Genomic DNA, 18,750 nt, shown 5'->3' with positions numbered 1-18,750 from the left:
AGACCATGCAAAATCCTGTTTCTCATCATACGTTTATCCAATAATTTTAGCACACATAGATGTTTCTTGTCTGCAACAATTCTTAAAATGGCATTTGCCTAATGACGTTTTTTTTTCCCCATTTTTGCCATTTCTTCTACATTTAATTGGGATTCTGTTGTGTAGGGACACAAGGATGTTTATTCAATGGATTATAACCCATTACTGTCAATATTTCTTTTCTTGCTCAAGTTGTCCAAGATTTGGCCACTGAGAGCTCAGGTTGGTTCCTGTGTCCTTTCAATATGCCCCTATGCTCTCAGTGTCCATAATATACTTATTCATTTTCTCAATCCTAATATACACATGAAATACTTTCAAAATTGCTAACTGCTACTCCTGTGAAAAAACTAATTGACTAATTAGAGTACATTCAGTATTTGTGTGCAGTTCCTTTTTTCTGTTGCTTTATAGTACCCCATCAAAATACTGTAATTTTATTTTTTCCCCACCCACTTCAGTGTGGTTGAATTATTTGAAATGGGTTTTCATTTGAAATAGGTTTTGTTAGTTTGTATTCCATGTTAAATTTCTCTTATCTCCTGGTTGATTTTAATCATGATTTGGGAATCAGAAACATTATATGGTTCTAAGAGTCAGATACAAACAAAGATATACTCAGAAGCATCCCATCCTCTTCATCCTTTATAAACTGTTATCATTTCCCTCTTCTTTCCACTCTCTGTAAATAAGCAATTCATTAGTTCCTGGCTCATTTTTCCTTATGTACAAATGAGCAGACACACGTCTATTTTTCTTACACTCTTTCCTTACATGACAAGTAACACTGACAAATTCCCCTCAGGGACTGAATCAGTTTGCATTCCTACCAGCTGTGTATGAGAGGACCTGTTTCCACACAGCCTTGCCTGGTGGGTTGTGGTGGTGTACTTATTTTTTACCAACCCAAGAAATGACAAATGTTATGTCAATATTGTTTCAATTTACATTTTTCTGATCTTGAAGTGAGTTTCAACATTTTTTTTCATGTTTAAGGGTCATTTTTATAACTTTGTGTGAGAGTTTGTCTGTTCAATTCTTTTCCCAGTTTTTCTATCAGGTTTTTGATCCCTTGACAATTCTTTTTTTTGGGGGGGAGGGGGTAGGAGTTTATTTATTTATTTTTGCTGTGTTGGGTCTTCGTTTCTGTGCGAGGGCTTTCTCTAGTTGTGGCAAGCAGGGGCCACTCTTCATCGCGGCGCGCGGGCCTCTCGCTATCGCGGCCTCTTCTGTTGCGGAGCACAGGCTCCAGATGCACAGGCTCAGTAGTTGTGGCTCACGGGCCTAGTTGTTCCGCGGCACGTGGGATCTTCCCAGACCAGGGCTTGAACCCGTGTCCCCTGCATTAGCAGGCAGATTCTCAACCACTGCGCCACCAGGGAAGCCCCGACAATTCTTTATAGTAGGAATATTATTAACCTTTTGTCTATGATATGTGCTGTAAATATTTTCTTCCAGTCTTTTGACTGGTGTTTCTTGCCAAGCATTTTTTTTTCATATGTAGTCAAATGTATCAGTCTTTATTGCCTCTGGAGGTTTCACCCATGTTTCCTTTTAGTATCTGTATGGTTTCATTTTTAACACTTAGACCCTGGATTCACTTGGAGTTTATTCTTGCATACGGCATTAAGTATAGATCTAATTTCAACTTTCTCCAAATGGCTTTCCATTTGGCTCAGCACCATTTATTAAAAAGTTCACTTTTCCCTGTGATTTGAGATTCTCACCATCTCCCCACACAACCTCTCACTGCCCCCCACCAAGACTTGGAGGAGCATCTGAGCCGAGAGCATGGCATGGCACACAAAGACTAACCGAACTATCGAGCTTCCTTCCGTGCAAGGATGCAACTGGGAGAATAAGGCTCAACTCAAAGATCCAGGAGGGGGAAAAAAAGGGCTGGAGAGGTCACAGTGCGATGGGAAGGCAAAAAAACAACCAAGGAAGCTGGATGGTGATGAGACAGAATGAAGCTGAGATAACAAGCAGCACAGGAGACAGAAACAGAAGAGTCAGTCCCTGGCATCACCTCAGCTCACCTGTCCCACTGCCACAAACTCTTCTGGCAGAAACAGCCCAGAAAACAAGCTCCAGAAATCCCGAGATGTCACTCCAGTCAGAATGGGCATCATCAAAAAATCTACAAACAATAAATGCTGGAGAGGGTGTGGAGAAAAGGGAACCCTCTTGCACTGTTGGTGAGAATGTAAATTGACACAGCCACTATGGAGAACAGTAAGGAAGTTCCTTTAAAAACTAAAAATAGAACTACCATACAACACAGCAATCCCACTACTGGGCATATACCCTGAGAAAACCAAAATTCAAAAACAGACATGTACCACAATGTTCATTGCAGCTCTATTTACAATCGCCAGGACATGGAAGCAACCTAAGTGTCCATCAACAGATGAATGGATAAAGAAGATGTAGCACATATATACAATGGAATATTACTCAGCCATAAAAAGAAACGAAATTGAGTTATTTGTAGTGAGGTAGATGGACCTAGAGTCTGTCATACAGTGAAGTCAGTCAGAAAGAGAAAAACAAATACCATATGCTAACACATACATATGGAATCTAAAAAAAAAAAAAGGTTCTGAAGAACCTAGGGGCAGGACAGGGATAAAGACGCAGACGTAGAGAATGGACTTGAGGACACAGGGAGAGGGAAGGGTAAGCTGGGACGAAGTAAGAGAATGGCATGGACATATATACTCTACCAAATGTAAAATAGATAGCTAGTGGGAAGCAGCTGCACAGCACAGGGAGATCAGCTCCGTGCTTTGTGACCACCTAGAGGGGTGGGATAGGGAGGGTGGGAGGGAGGGAGACGCAAGAGGGAAGAGATATGGGAACATATGTATAATTGATTCATTTTGTTATAAAGCAGAAACTAACACACCATTGGAAAGCAATTATACTCCAGTAGAGATGTTTAAAAAAGAAAAAGAAAAAAATCCTGAGATGTGATCAATGAGAAAATATGCAGCCACAACAAAGGAGGAATTCTCCTCAAGTTAAAAAGATTTATTACAATTCTAGCCTTCATGTGAGCCCAGAACCCGGGGCTGGTCATGGGTGATTAAGTTGTCATGAGAGGACAGGACAGTGAACAAAGCCAGGCACGTGACATGAGTCCACCTCTCTTCGCTGGATCCCTGCTCCACAGAGTGGCTGCTGGTGGGTCCGCCTGTTCAGCCTCTGCCCCACTCACCCTGACAGTGCTCCAAGGCCAGGGCAGGCAGCCTCGTGATCCCTGAGCTCACAGCTCTGAGGCCGCCTCCACTCCCCCAGCACTGGAGGAGCATTCTAGGGTCAGGCACTATGGCTTTGACCCGATGGAGGGAGACACAGTGGTGGAGGAGTTGTCTCAAGGTTAAAAGGACAAGGCATGCATGTTCTTATATCCAAGGCCACGAACTGGCCACCCATGAGCCAACCAGATTTCCCCAGTGACAAGTCTGTTTGGCCCCTTTTGCCTGCTCAGTATTTAAAAAAATAATTCGTTGCCAATATTTAAAAATTGATTTCATATAAAAGTCTGGATTTCTGGCTTCTCGAGTGAAAAAGAAATTGAGAATATTTGGCAATGCTGGGCCCATACTCTCCTGTGGTACTCACTAGCTATAGCTAGATAGCAGCTGTCCCTACGGACCAGATGTGCCCTTCCCAACTCACCCCACTCCCCACATCCCTGATTATACCCCCAGCTCGAGACTGGGCAGCAGCTGCCTCAGATCAGTTATGTTATACAAAGGAAAAAATGGAACATGTGCTGGCAAACAACATGTTCCTTGTGGTCTCATCACGTACTGATGTCTTGCGCTTTGCCCTGCAGGTACCTGAGTTCGCAGACTATCTTAAACACAGAGCATTCTCAGATATCTCTCCCATCACATGCCCTGCCTCTCCAGGATACACTGTGCCCCACTGTTAACTGGGCAAGTCTAGAAAAGAATACTAAATCGTAGACGTTAATGGAGGAACAGACTGAGATTGACTCCTTCAGACCCTTCGTTGTAAGAGGGGGTGGGAGTAAAATGAAAACTGTTAGTACTCTCCCTCTGCTTTTAGGTCAGCGATGCACACAAAAAATCAATGAGAAAAATCATAAAGGTACTTCAGGGGACCAAGACTGGGTCAGCCTGAACGTGGGGTCACAAAATGTGTCAGCCCCCTTCCTTGACCATTTAGAAAATGAGTTGAGCTCTTAGAGAGAAAGCCATGGGGGTGAGGAGGAAAATGCAGTGGCCAGCCCAGTAGATGTCCTGGGCTGTCAAAAACCACCAGGCTCGGGGCTTCCCTGGTGGCGCAATGGCTGAGAGTCCGCCTGCCGATGCAGGGGATACAGGTTCGTGCCCCAGTCCGGGAAGATCCCACGTGCAGAGCGGCTGGGCCCGTGAGCCATGGCCGCTGAGCCTGCGCGTCCGGAGCCTGTGCTCCGCAACGGGAGAGGCCACAACAGTGAGAGGCCTGTGTACCGCAAAACAAAAAAGCAAAAAAACAAACAAAAAAACCACGAGGCTCATTCTCCTTTAGGTTAGGGCTGCTGGCCCACACCTAAAAATTTTGTAGGTGGCATAAAATGACTTTCAGCGGGAGAGTGTCATCATTGTAGAAAGGAGCTTGAGAAAGGACAGAGAGTAGAATCTGGCCTTGGCCAACGTAAGACAGAAGAAGAGGATGCCTTCCTACATCCCCTTCATTCTGCTGTGGCAGGTGCCACCTTATTTGCTCTTTAGGGAGGCGGAGATTTTGACACAGCCCAGATGCTCCCCGTTGATGCTTATGGTGATCTTCGAGCGGTAGTTCCCACTGCTGAGCCAGCTGGGCAGCTCCAGGTCAGGCAGGAAGAAGTCAGACTTGGGAAGTGAGTAGGTACCCTGTGGGAAAGGCAGTGGACCACAGGTCAGTGAGAACCTACAGATGGGACTCTCTCCTGGAGTGACCTCTAGGAATGCAGCTGCAAACCGCCCCTCCTCCCACCCTCCTAAGAGCCAGGCAGAGCACAGAATGTGACAGCAAAAGGACACCAGAGGTCAGATCGAGCTTCAGGTCTCCCATTCACAGTTGGATAAACCGAGGCCCCCAAAAGATAAGTGATTCAGGATAGATCATATCAATTTACACCCACAGACATCCAGGTCTGCAAGAGAATGTCTCCAAACCCCATGTCTCTACTCTAGTCACGGTGGGAATGCTCTCCCCTCCCTATACTTACTCGTTTGAAGGGACAGTGACAGGGAAGCCCATAGGTGTGCAGGGGTTCTGGGCAGGGATTCTCATCGGGAGTTAACACTTCAAGCACATTACAGAAGTTCTCGTAGGTGCAGCTGCCAAGTTGCTCCACACATGGGACTTTGACCCAAAAGCCAGCCACTTCCTTCTCCAGAGTTAGTACCACCTGGTGAGAGAGTTGGAGAAAGTGTAAAATTCCAAGGCAAACATACCAGTTCCTCCGCCTCTTTAAAAGGTCAGCCTTTTATTTTAACAGAGTCTTTAATTGGATGGGATCTGGGAGATATTCTGATCGAGAAATGACAGTATTGTGGCACATGCTCCAACACTATCCTTTCCTGTGCCCGTGGCTGACATTAATAATCAAATGTAACATTTTTCCCCCTGCACTGAACCACAGTCTTATAATTCTTTAGGGAGTCACTACCCATTGGTTGAAGTTGAAATGCACTTGTCATCTAACTGCTAATTGGCTAACTGTGGCACTGCTTCTAGACTTTCCTTCTCAGCCCAATCTTGGCTTCAGAACCTTTTCCTTCAGAGGACTTCAGGCAGCTACCACCAACTGATTGGAGTTGGTTAACAAGATGAAACCCATCTGCTATTCTTGGATCCTATTTTCTCTGTACAGCCATAGAAGACAGAACTGAAAACAATAGGAACTTACAGAGGGATCATTCTGGGATTGCTATTAGGAAGATCTTAACAATCATAGTGAAGTTACAACAGATGGAACTACCTGAAGAAGAGATGGGCTGCCTGGACCCTGTTGCGGAAGCTACAAAAGGACCCCTGCACCCAGAGAGAAGCTGGATGGGGAGACCTGTGAGTACTTCACACCTCTATGCTGCCACGATTCTGCTCCTGTTCTGGAGGTGGGGGCTGACCAGTTGTGCATGGCACGGGCTAAGCATTCACTAAGTATTAGCTGCCTGAGAGCCAAATGAGTGGTGTCTTAGGGACCATGATCGTATCCCCCCAAAGGTGTCAGGGAAAAGTGTCGGGAAAGGGCAGGAGGAAGTCTGATTCTCTGTGGGTGTAATGGCAGGAAACCACTCTCGGCTGTAACATCACAGCATTCTGTGAATCCCAGCCCCCAAGCTCACTTGATTCAGGGCTTTTGTTTCTAAGAGACAAATCCTGGATGGGCACTATTCCCCTTGAGCCTGCTGGGCTCAGACTGGCTCCCCGGGCTGTGGACTCAGTCTTCCAACTGCCCCAGGTGTCAGGATCCAGGTCCAGGAGGAAGGGATAAGTCCGCGCAGCCTGTATCCTGAGTGGACAAACTCAAATTTGCCTCATCCCACTCTGCTGACCCACATGTTATTCCCCACCCCGAGTCATGCACGGTCCCCTCCCAGCCCTCCTGTCTCCTCTCCTGCCAAGCCTGCTTCAACCCCTTTGCCTAGAAAGAGCTGAGGGCCTGGAGTAGAATGCTACTTCGGCCACTTCCTACTCTTGTGCCCTTGGGGAATTTCTTCTGTCTCCATTCCCTTATCTCCAAAATGGGATATTTTAAGAGTGTCTGCCTCTCTCACAAGGTCCCACTGAGTGAGACAATGCCTGTCAAACACTTAGCATAGTGCCTGAAATCCAAAAATTACTTCCTGCTGGACTTCTCCCCTCCATACCCCTCCTTGTTTTGCTAACACCCCAATGAAAATGGTTGAGCCAGTTCTGCCCTGAACAAGAAAGAACACCCAGCTGAGGGGACCAGCGGGGACCAAGTCCTGCCTGGGCTCCTCCCACCACACTGGAAGCCTGTGGGGCTGCATCCACCAGGAGCCAGGCCTCTCCCAGCCAGGACAAGCACAGCATAGGAGGTACTCAGCGGGGGCACCCCGAACTTAAGGCAACAGCCATGCCTGCCGTTTGGGGATTACAAACCATGGCTGATTTTCCAGTCCTTGTTCTCAGTCTACTTGTTCATAGGGCTCAGAAGAGCAAGCAGGGGGAGTTCCCTGGGCGGTCCAGTGGTTAGGACTTGGTGCTTTCACTGCCATGGGCCCGAGTTCAAGCCCTGGTTGGGGAACTAAGATCCCACAAGACGTGCGGCGTGGGCAAAAAAAAAAAAAAAAAAAAAATTCAAGCAAAGCTGAGTAATAAAGGACCGTCAATCCCTCTACTCCAGGACTACCTTAGCACCTCCACAGCTCAACCTAAATAAACCCCTGTGTCATGGGACCTGGTTCCACAAGACAGACAGAGGCACTGACGGGTAATGGAATCACGATCCCTGTACCCACCAGGGTGCTTGGGCAAGTCCCTTCCCCCCCTCAGGCCTCTGCTCCTCCATCTTGACCATGGAGTATTTGGATCTCATGATCTTGAAGAGACCTACCAGTTCTGACATCCTAAGAGTCCAAGTTTCTTGCAAGTTGAAAACAATGACTTTTCTCTTGGCCTCTAGCTCAGGGCTAGGCACACAAGGCTCTAGATAAAGACCCACTGATAGGGGCTTCCTTGGTGGTGTAGTGGTTAAGAATCCACCTGCCAGTGCAGGGGACACGGGTTCGAGCCCTGGTCCAGGAAGATCCCACATGCCGTGGGGCAAATAAGCCTGTGCGCCATAACTACTGAGCCTGCGCTGTAGAGCCCACGAGCCACAACTACTGAGCCTGTATGCCACAACTATTGAAGCCCACGTTCCTAGAGCCTGTGCTCCACAACAAGAGAAGCCACTGCAATGAGAAGCACATGCACCGCAACGAAGAGTAGCCCCCGCTTGCCGCAACTAGAGAAAGCCCACACACAGCAACAAAGACCCAATGCAGCCAAAAATAAAATAAATTAATTAAAAAAAAAAAAAAGACCCACCGTTGGCAACTGACTTGAAGGGGAGACATTTTGATGAGATCAGGGAAGGGGCAGTTATATCTCAATCACAGGGCTCAGGCAGGGGCATTGCAGGTACAGGACTTTAGAGGGGAAGAAAAAGGTAAACCATCAGGGCTGAAAGCTACATGTCTAAAAGCCTGAAATAAGTGTACATGCCAAATGTGGTAGCAATTTATGATTCCTGAGGATGGGGAAACCAAGGTCTCAGAGGCTGGAACTTGAGAGCTCAAAGAAGGGAGTTCTAAATTATGCCAAATCCTGTGGAACACATCAAAAGAAAAAGGCATTCCTGGACAGACTCTAACCTTGCCCATGGCTCACAGAATCTGGCGAATCCAACTTCTAAAAATTGTAGCTGGCATCAAGTCCATCCAGGTTCCAAATGGGACTTTTTTTTCCTCTTAATTTTTTGTTATTTAATTAATTTATTTTTGGCTGCGTTGAGTCTTCATTGCTGCGCGTGGGCTTTCTCTAGTTGCGGCGAGCGGGGGCTACTCTTCGTTGCAGTGCCTGGGCTTCTCACTGCGGTGGCTTCTCTTGTTGCAGAGCTCGGGCTCCAGGGAAGCCCCAGATGGGACTTTTGATTGAAGAAATTTCACTTCAACAAGGTCAGAAGAGGAGGAGGTTTCTCTCTTGCCACTAACAGGTGCGTGGCCTGGACCAGTCACTCCTCTCTGGGCCCCAGTAACAAGGAGAGAAGCCATTAACCTTAAGAGCCCTTCAGGCTCATACAGTGCTTGCATCCTAGCAGCTCTCCTGGGGGGCGGGGTTCTTTGCTGTCAAGGGGAAAGTCCTGGCATACTCCCCTGCTAAAACTCCAAGCACTAATTCCACCTCCCTGCCAGAAAGAGCTCAGGAATAGGAAACATTAGACAGATAAGGACAACAGCCTTGAATGCTGACCTGGGGCAAGTTGCATCCTTCTCTGAGCTTCAGTGTCCCTTATCTGTAAAAGGAGACTCATCATCTTTTCTCCTACCCAAGTGGTGAGAGGCTTTCATTTAATAGCTAGTATGCACATACCCTAAAGAGATAAAGGAACCAAATCAAAACTATATACATAAGAGAAATGCAGGAGGAAGGGAAGGGGCAGTGGGAATCTGAGTCCAGTTTTAAAAAGCTCAACGGCCCAAATTTAGGACAGGTAATAAAGTACAGACTGACGATGGTTCAACTTACAATTTTTCAACTTTACGATGGTACAGAAGCAATACACATTCAGTAGAAACTGTACTTCCTGTTATGAACTGTGATCATTTTCAGGGCTAGCAATATGCAGTTCCATTCTCTCTGGTGATGCTGGGCAGTGACAGGAAGCCACAGCTCGCAATCAGCCATGCAATCACGAGGGTAAACAACTTAAACCATCCTGTACCCAGACAACCATTCTGGTTTTCACTTTCAGTACAGTATTCAATATTCAACACCTTATCATAAAATAGGCTTTGTGTTAAATGATTCTGCCCAACTGTAGGCTAATGTACATGTTTTGAGTGTGGTTAAGGTAGGTGAGGCTAAGCTGTGATGTGTCGTAGGTTAGGTGTATTAAATGCATTTTCGACTTAACGAGATTTTTCAACTTATGCTAGGTTCACTGGGACGTAAGTTGAGGAAGATCTATAATAGAAGATGGGTGGGGGGGAACCCATCTTAATGGCCTACAAAGAAGCCAGAAAAAGGCTGGGGGGAGAAAAACGAGTTCACCAGCTTTTTCCTTCCAAGTCAGTTGTACTGCATCAGTGTTCCTGGAAACTGATTTGCATGGCAGTGGCAGAAGAGCAAGCATGATGGCCAGCTCGCTAAAGAGCTCTTTGCTCCAGACTCAGTGGAGGTAGTGTAGAAATGTGACCCTGGTAGAAAATCACTTGAAGAACAGCTAAAGAAAATGCAGTGACCTAGCCTGGAGAAGACTCGGGAAGAGGTGCTGGGCAAAGCAAAGCCTGAGAGCTGTTTGCACGTACAGGACTCTGTCTGGGTCAAAGAAGCCACATGAAGAGATTGATACTAACGGAAATATTAACAAGGGCTAACATGTACCGAGCTGGTCTTGTGTGCCAGGCCCTGTGCAAGGAACTATCCATGTTATTAACTCAGTAATCGCTCAGAGAAATGTATGAGGTAGGGGCTGTGATTAACCAAGTCAAAGGGTAGTTTCAGGTACACAGATTCCAAATCAGAAATCCTTTTAAAGAGTCAAAAGGAAACTGGTGCCAGAAGAGATCTGCACCAGGACCGGCTGAAGGCATACAAGAATACAGTGTATATCACAACTACTAAGCCCACATGTTCCGGAGCCCGCGTGCCACAACTAGAGAGAAGCCCCGTGCCCTGCAATGAAGAGCCCGCATGCCGCAACTAAGACCTGATGCAGCCAAATAAACAAATAAATATTAAAAAAATAATAATATGGTATAAAGGTAGCAATGCAAACCAGTGAGGAAAGGACTACAATATATGGAGTTGCAATGGATACACAGAAAGTTTCTATTGTTCTGTATGAAAACATGCAAATATCCACCCCCAAAGCAGGCAACAGGCATGAATGAACTGGTTATTCCTAAACAAAAACACAAAAGGCAAATAAACTTACGAAAGGACATTTAACAAATCTATGCTGCTTTTGCTGCTCTGGGATTCCAGCATTCCAAAATTATTCAGTTCCCTGAGCATACATGCCTCAGGGCCCTCCCTCTGGCCCATAGCACCTTCCCTCCAGCACCTCCCTGAACCTGCCCACCCCTGGGCTCACCTTCAGAGGATCTTTGAGGTACGCAGTGGTCCTGACCTCAGCACTGACGGTCATGTTCCCAGGAATGACAATGGGGTCAGGTTCCACAGTCAGGCTGTTGATCACCACAGGGTCCTTCCCCTCATCGCAGTTATCCCAGGAAAAGCTACTGAGCTGGGAGAGCTAAGGACAATAAGGCAGCAAGAAAAGAAGAGAAAAGAAAAGTTGACAAAAGGAACTGTCACAGGTTAGAAGGATTAACAGAGCAGTTTACTGACAGTGTGCCCATCGGCGAGGTACCTGCCCTCTATGAGCTTCATCTGCAACTCCACATCCGTAAACCTGGAATAACATCGGTCCTACCCATTCCATAGGCAGGACTAAACTAAAAGACAATCTCCCAAAAGTGTGCCGTGAACTATGGAGCACAGAATCACAGACCTTGAACTTCAAAATAGGAGACTAACCATATCCACCTTTGGTAGATACCTTCTCTGATCTCTCACCTCCCTGCTCTCCACTCCTCTCCAACTAGTCTTGGCATCTCCTTAGAGGGAGGCTTTTGGAGGATTCGGCTTGGCAACCCATGCCCAGAACCTTATTCACGTCACAGCCCAGGCCCAATCCAGGGCCAGGAACAATAGGGAACACAAAACACAGTGGGAAACATAACAACATCTAACACCCTACCCTCAAGGAGGCACAATTAGCCCAGGGAGGGACTAGGACACACCTGAAAAGATCCCCAGTGGGCCATCTGTTGATGAACAATCCCTAGTGAACAAACTTGCACAATCCTAACCAGTGCTTTCTTTTTCTTTTCCTCTTTTTTTTTTTTTTTTGCGGTATGCAGGCCTCTCACTGTTGTGGCCTCTCCCGTTGCGGAGCACAGGCTCCGAACGTGCAGGCTCAGTGGCCATGGCTCACGGGCCCAGCCGCTCCACGGCATGTGGGATCTTCCCAGACCGAGGCACGAACCCGTGTCCCCTGCATCGGCAGGCAGACTCTCAACCACTGCGCCACCAGGGAAGCCCTAACCAGTGCTTTGTTAACTCCCATTGCGCATGCCCTGCCCTGTCCCACACCCCACGTCCTTCCCCTCCCCTCTGCTGAGCCATATCTCCTCCTCTTCCTCCACATCCCCCAAGAGGTCTCCTGATTCCTCATTCCACCATCGCGTCCAACTACACATGACCACTGACTCCCCACTCCCACAGAACCCTGTCTATGATCTTTAACACTTCCTATACCATGCAGACTCTGCCCACCCACTCACACCTTTCCCAGCCCCCTGAAGGCCACCTGCGAGACTTTCAACATTCCCACCACACACATCCCATCTTAGAAGGAAAACCTGCCAGTACCACGTCCCCAAGTTGACCCCCGTCATCAACACAGCCACGGGTAGGTGGGCCAAAAGAGAATACTTAACCCAGGCCAGGTGGACAGATTCTCTCTGCCTCCAATTTGGGAAGTGAGACAGAGGCAAAATCATTCAGAGGACTTTGGGCTTTGAGCTGTTATGGAGTCATAAGCTTTAAGTCAGAGCCAGAACACCCAGACTCATGACCAAGCCAAAGGGACAAGAACTAAGGGCTCTGCTGGTCTGTGGAAAAGAGAACAGAGTCGCCCCCTGCCTCCGGCCCCCTATCTAAATAGGCAGTGAGGGGGGACAGCCAGGGGCATGGTTTTAGACTAAGCTATAGGTAAATCAAGGCTTTAGTTAGACATGGCTTGAAATCATAGCTCGACCACCATATCATGTGACTCTACAGGCCAGTTTCCCCTTTGGAGCTGCAACTTCCACATCTTTTAAGTGCAGTCATTTCTACTTTCCTCCCAGACCTGGTGCGAGGGTGAGAGCATGTACGTAAAGCTCATAACACAATGCCAGGCACAAAGCATGAGCTGGCTCCCTAAATGATAGCCATTAGACATCCCAGCCGCCACTTCCTGCCATTAGTTCCACGAGATTACCTGGAATAAACTTCCCTTTACTTGAGCTTCTTGAAATGGGCTTCTGTCCCTTGGAATGAAGCATTGGGCCATGACTAAGAAAGGCCTGATTCATTCCTGCATTGACCACAGCCCCTTAGACAGGGTAGGTACCAACAAATGTTTCCTTCAACATTCATTGCGCAGATATTTATGAAACAGTGATCACAGGCCCGGGGCCAAGGGCTGTTCACAGAGGTAAACAATTAGAAATGTGCCTGCCCTTCGGTGAGGAGCTTACAGTCCAATGTAAATAACTATTACCCACTATGATCTCTGGGTGCCATAAAAGAAACAAACAGAGGGTCGTGTTGAGAGTAACAAGACTCACTTAAATAGGGTGATGAGGAAGTTATAATCCTGCAGGATGAGGAGTCAGCCACGCAAGTACTGAAGGAATGTCCAGGCAGAGGGAACATGGGCAAAGGCCCCGCACTGGGAAGATGCTCAGCTGCTCTGGGCCCTGCAAGGCCAGTGGGCTAGATGTAGTGGATGAGGCACCCAAGTAAGCTTAGAGGGGTGGCAGGGTCATTTAATTCCTGCCAGACCTCATAGGTCATCCTCAGGAGGCTGGATTTCCTATAAGTGCAATGGAACGCCATTGCAGGAGAGGGCCACGCTCTGGTTTATGGTTGAGAATGGACTGCAGAGGGTTACGTTTAGAACACGGGAGATCAATGAGAAGGCCACTATCAAATGAAAGCATGCCTGGGATTAAGAGTTGGGCTGGAGGATGGGCAGGAGGACTAGCCATCTTCTAGAGCTGCTTTCACAAATTCCAAGGCAGCCTGATTCACAGCGAGGATTGATTCCAGGCTGGAGGAAGTGTCCAGAGTACCCCGCTTCTCCTGCCCTCAGGCTCTGGGGAGACTTAACAAGGTGGTTTCTCGATGGCTGACTAGAGGCTTCTGTCGCAGTGAATTCTGCAGCTGAGTCCAGTCTCATCCGGAAAAGGAAGCATGATGGGTTAGCAATGCCCACTAAGGGCAGGCCTGGCACCAGATACTTGTCATCCCAGCCTAGGCTAACACGTGGGAAGAGGCAACGTATAGCAGAGGGCAAAGGCACAGCTGTGGAGGCAGAAATATGCGTCCAAATCACAGACCTGGATTAAAACCACACCTCAGCCACTCTCACTAGCTGAGAACATGCGTCAGTTGACCCCTCTTGAGGCTCAATTTCCTCATATATTAAATGGGCATAACTATATCTTCTCACAGGGCTACTGTAAGAGTGAGAAATTTGTATACAGAAAGTACAGGTCACAACTCCTCGACACTGTCACGGCCATGAAAACACAAGTCTGAGAAACTGTCACAGACCAGAGGAGACTGGGGAGACAGGACAACGCATGCAATGTGGTGCCCGAGACTGGATCCTGGAACAGAAAGAGGATGTTAATGGGAAAACTGGTAGAATTCAAATAAAGTCTAGAGTTTAGCTAGTGGTCATGTACCTAAGCTGGTTTCTCAGTCTTGACAAATGTACCATGGTAATACAAAATGTTAACATTAGGGGAGACCGAGTGAGGAGTGTGTGGGAACTCTGTACTGTCTTTGCAACTTTTCTGTAAGTCTAAAATTACTCCCCTAAAAACGTTTATTAGGGAAATAAAGAGCAAAGCACTTGGCTCAACACATAGCACACAGTATGTGCACAATAAATGACATTAGACAGTTATCAGAGAGTCTATTAGACAGTTATAAGAGAGTCTATTAGACAGTTATCAGAGAGTCTATTAAGTACCTATTTTGCACCCAGCCTGGGGCTAGACATTCTCCCCTTTTATCTAAGGATCACCACAGCCCAGGGGCATGAGACCGGGTTAATGCTTTTGGAGGAACTGGAACTGCCCGTTTCCTGATGCTCAAACACTCACTATCACCCCACAGCCTTCATGTGGCCCAGGGTTTCAGGGTAAAGTTCCGCATCACATGAGCCCAGAGAAGACCCGGTGATAGCAGATAAGAATGGAAAGTGCCCCTTGCTGTGTAACCTCAGATGAGTCCCCCATCCTCTATGGGGCTGGGTAAGGTGGGTGAACTCCCTGATGTCTCATGGCCTCTCTAAAACTGTCAACGTAAGACCCTCTGGTCTGGGACGGCATCCAGAGCCAAGACGTGTAGGAGAGCGGGGATGTAGGACTGGTTCCAGACTTAGCCACACCACCTCATAGTGGTCAGACCTGGAGCCAAGAGGAACATTCTCAACCTACACTCAGGGACTAACTGTGAACCCTCCGGGCCAATAAGGCCAAGAGTTCTTTGCTCCTCCATTCAATAGGCAAAATAGACTCCTTGCCCCTGGGGCAGGGTGAGGCCGAGCCCACTGGCTTCTATCACTTTATGAGTTTAAGATATAAGAGCTTTTCCATCCACGGAAGCATTTCCCCTCACCCACAACCATCAAAGAAAGGCAGGTTGGCACTATCCAGCCCATTGTACAGATAAGGAGACCAAGGCTTAAGGAACCCAAATGCCACTCCCATGGATTAGAGACAGAGGAGGAATCAGAAGCCAAGCCTCCTAGTCCTATCCCACTTTCCCTCACACCGCCCTGTTCCTGGCTCTGACAAATATTTCCAAGGAGGTTGGCAGGAGGGGACCTAGGCTGGGCCTCTCTCTTTGACTGCTGCCAGAGATACCAAGTGTCTGGCCCCCAGGTATGCAGCAAAGAGGCCATGGAACTAGGCTTCTCTACTTCTCAGAATGACAGAACTTCCCCTTTCCCAGGGTCTGGAGCACAGGGTGCATGAGAAGATAAGGGAGAAGCTTGTAGGCTGTTGCCTCTGCATGCCTCACACCCAGGAGCAGGGCTGCACCTTTGTCGCCAGAGGAGCAAAAATGGACCTTCTGGCCTGAAAAGCCTCTCAAACCCACCCACCCACGAGGAGGAGCAGCGCCTCAGAGCAGTACAGAGGGGAGGGAAAAGGTTCCAGGCATTTTCATGGCGGAAAAGAGAGGGCACGTAAACGGGGCTGCGTCTCTGGGCCTGGGATTAGAGCCTTGGTCTTGCAGTTCCGTAAAATTTCACTCAGACGTTTGGAAAGAGGACAGGAGTACAGACGGGACTGAGATTAACCCTTCCAAAACAGTCTGGAGCAGAGCAAAGCCTTACAGCCCACCCCTCTGTACAGATGGGGAAACTGAAATCCGCAGAGAGCAAAGGACCCACTCAGAATCCCACAGTTAGTGACTTTGGGAGGCTCTGCTGAAAAGAAGTAATTCTAGAGACCGGAAAGGCCACCCCCATATCCCACCCCAGCCCGCACATCCCGAGCTGGGCTGGGATGCTGGAAGCAGCCTCCTAAAGGATAGGATGCTCACCCGGTTCGAGAAGACGCGTGCAGCAGCCGCTGGGCCGGCGAGAAGCAAGCCTAGGGAGATGAGGAGAGGAGCCTGCATCAGAGGGTTCATCGCAAAGGGTGAGTCCTCACCGGGTTAACTACAAGGTTCGTGGAGGCGACGACGCCTTTAAATGCCTGCCTGTATTGGTTATGCAAAGCTGTGCATTTCTAGGCAAAGCTGAGTGCGGCCACTTCCCCGTGCGTCCCGTCCCCTCCGGATCTGAGATTTCGGGGCCGGGGATTGGACAGAACTCTCCCGGATCCGCCCCCCAAAGGTTCCTCCTTTAGCCCCGCACTTCGCCCGTGGGCGACAGGCCCCGCCTTCAGTGGCGAAGGAAGAGCCAGAGGAGAAAAGGGGCGGGTCGAGTACGGGGCGGGGCGGGGCCGGAGCGCGAGGCGGGGCGGGGCTGTTGTTTCTGAACTCGCGCTGTGACCCGTCGCTGCTGGAAGGGCCGTCATGTTTTTGTTCGCCCAAGTCCTTCTTGACAAAAATATCATGCTCCCTGTCGATACTACGCTTCCCCTTAGCTGTGTTACAAATCACTGTGTCTTTTAAATAATTATTATAATGATAATGATAATTTTTAGTAAGTGCTTTAATGCATGCCAAGCGCTGTTAAGCACTTAACGAGGGGATCCATTTTTTTGCTCCACTTTACCACTGAGGAAACATACATGATAAGGCAGGTTAGCTTTGCCAAGGTCACACAGCTAAGAAGAGATAGAGCAAGGATTCTGCTTATATATACCTCATCAACCAAGATTTCCCTAAGCTACTACACTTCGTAGTTGAGGTTTAATTTTTTTTAAAAGCAATAGGGACCCTATTCCTGCCAAATTACCACTAGATTGTAAACCCCACAAGGGGTGGAACCATGACTTCTGGTCACTAGTAATGTGACACATAATAGGCAATCTTTGTTGAGTAAATGAACGCATTAATAGAATTTAAAACAACCTGATCATCTTTTAAAATAAATTTTTAATTTTGGAATTAATTTTAGATTACAGAAAAGTTGCAAAAATAGTGCAAAACTCTCTCCTAGTTTCCCCATTCTTAACATTAAGATATAAGGGTATTTTTTATAAAAACTAGGAACCAGCATTGATGTATTAACTAAGCTCTAGACTTTACCTTATCTTTTAATATGCTTTTCTAATTGCACACCTTCCTCCCATTCTGATAATCCCTTCCCTCTCTCATCTAGCACAACCTCTTCATTATACACAAGTGCAATTTCAGGCCCCCTGAGTGAGAGGACTTGTCCAATGTCACATAGCAGAAGCAAAACTGGAACTCACTTCTCCTGAGGCTGTTCCCTCAGAGGTATAAGAGGTGTCAAACTAATGAAAGGGTTCATGCAATCAAGCACACATCTCGGTAGAAGGTTGCTGCTAGTCACAAAGAACAGATATCTTAGTCAATGGTTTTAGTGCTTTTCTAATTACAGAAAGATGCAAGAATCAGGTTCATAAAAATTCTTCCTGAACATATCTAAATATCTAAGGCCTGTTCTGTCAGTTTTCCCAGAGCACAGAGTGTCTCATCCTAATCTCCTCCCTGAACCCCTTTCAGGCTGCACTGTAGGTAGAACTGGATGGTGGGCAACATTCTTTGTTTTACTCTTTACTTGCGGATTGTTTTTCTTGAATAGACCCTAGTTTTTGTGGAGGTGGGGTAGGGTTATAGGAATGGGGGCAGGGCCTTTATTTTGTCTGACTTGAATCTATAAATATTTTTTGAATGAGTGAATAGCTTAGTACTGGGAGGTAGTTTGTTGTTGTTATTATTATTATTATTAATCCTTGTTTTGCAAATGAGGAAACTGAGCCCAGAGAGGTTAAGGCCCCTGCTCAGGCTCTTACAAGACAAGCCTGGGTCTGCCTGACTGGAAGCAAGCACCCTGAACAAGCTACTGTCCTGTTCTTTCTTGCATCTTCCTTATGGTCTTGGTTTCCAGTCACTGTGTCTCTGGCTTTGCACAATCTCCTCCAAAGCCCTCCAGATGGAGATGTCAGGCACTCTAATTCCCAAGGGATGTGCCCCCTCATTGAGAGGTTCTCCTAAGTGGCCAGGAGATTTGACCTTTTACTGCCCAAGACCATTGACTTCTTGTGTGAAGGAGTGTGCCTGAGGCTGAGAGAATGGAGACTTTAGGAGCTGGGAGGAAATGATGTAGGGCTGCACCCCGAAGTCCTGCAGTCCTTGCAGTCGCCCAGCCATGAGACTGAAGAAAGAACCCAGAGGGAGTCAGGGGCAGAGGCATCAACTATTGGACAGGGAATCTTGCAAGTCAGAGGCAAATGTCCTGGAACGACCCCCCACTGTGTACGGATGGCAGCTGGCAGGGCACAGCTGCAATCTCCGCTACGCAGGGGAGGAGGAGGCTATTAGTTACAGGGGGCATGACGTCAGAAGGGCTCCTTAGTTGCCAGGGGGACTGTTGGAGCCTCCCCCCGACCCAGCTCGTTGGGTTAGTAACCCTTGCAAGGGGGCCACTGTTTCCTGTTGATAACTGAACATACTGGAGCCGTTCTACTTCGAGAACTAGAAACATCA

The 18,750-nt window shown here is 47.7% G+C and overlaps 1 protein-coding gene across 1 annotated transcript; it reads right to left on the bottom strand.

Moving 5' to 3' along the window:
- Positions 1-3,057: 3,057 nt before the first annotated feature.
- On the bottom strand, positions 3,058-16,438 carry GM2A (ganglioside GM2 activator). Its single transcript, XM_067732334.1, has 4 exons — positions 16,171-16,438; positions 10,871-11,032; positions 5,267-5,449; positions 3,058-4,928 (listed from the first exon to the last, which is right to left on the bottom strand). The coding sequence occupies exons 1-4, from the start codon at positions 16,258-16,260 to the stop codon at positions 4,773-4,775; spliced, it is 591 nt and encodes a 196-aa protein (XP_067588435.1). The 5' UTR covers positions 16,261-16,438; the 3' UTR covers positions 3,058-4,772.
- Positions 16,439-18,750: the final 2,312 nt, after the last annotated feature.

The sequence above is a fragment of the Pseudorca crassidens genome, chromosome 3 (genome assembly GCF_039906515.1).
Source record: "Pseudorca crassidens isolate mPseCra1 chromosome 3, mPseCra1.hap1, whole genome shotgun sequence".
Taxonomy (NCBI): Eukaryota; Metazoa; Chordata; class Mammalia; order Artiodactyla; family Delphinidae; genus Pseudorca; species Pseudorca crassidens.
The sequence above is the reverse complement of the archived record's forward strand: the minus strand, read 5'-3'. Positions and strand labels throughout refer to the sequence as shown.

What these genes read in the sequence shown, in the direction of transcription:
- GM2A (XM_067732334.1), bottom strand. Translation starts at nt 16,260, where the DNA reads ATGAACCCTCTGATGCAGGCTCCTCTCCTCATCTCCCTAGGCTTGCTT. An exon ending in ACCTCAAAGATCCTCTGAAG is followed by an intron (nt 5,450 to 10,870) that starts GTGAGCCCAGGG and finishes CTCTCTCACCAG; the next exon opens with GTGGTACTAACTCTGGAGAA. An exon ending in GTCACTGTCCCTTCAAACGA is followed by an intron (nt 4,929 to 5,266) that starts GTAAGTATAGGG and finishes CCTTTCCCACAG; the next exon opens with GGTACCTACTCACTTCCCAA.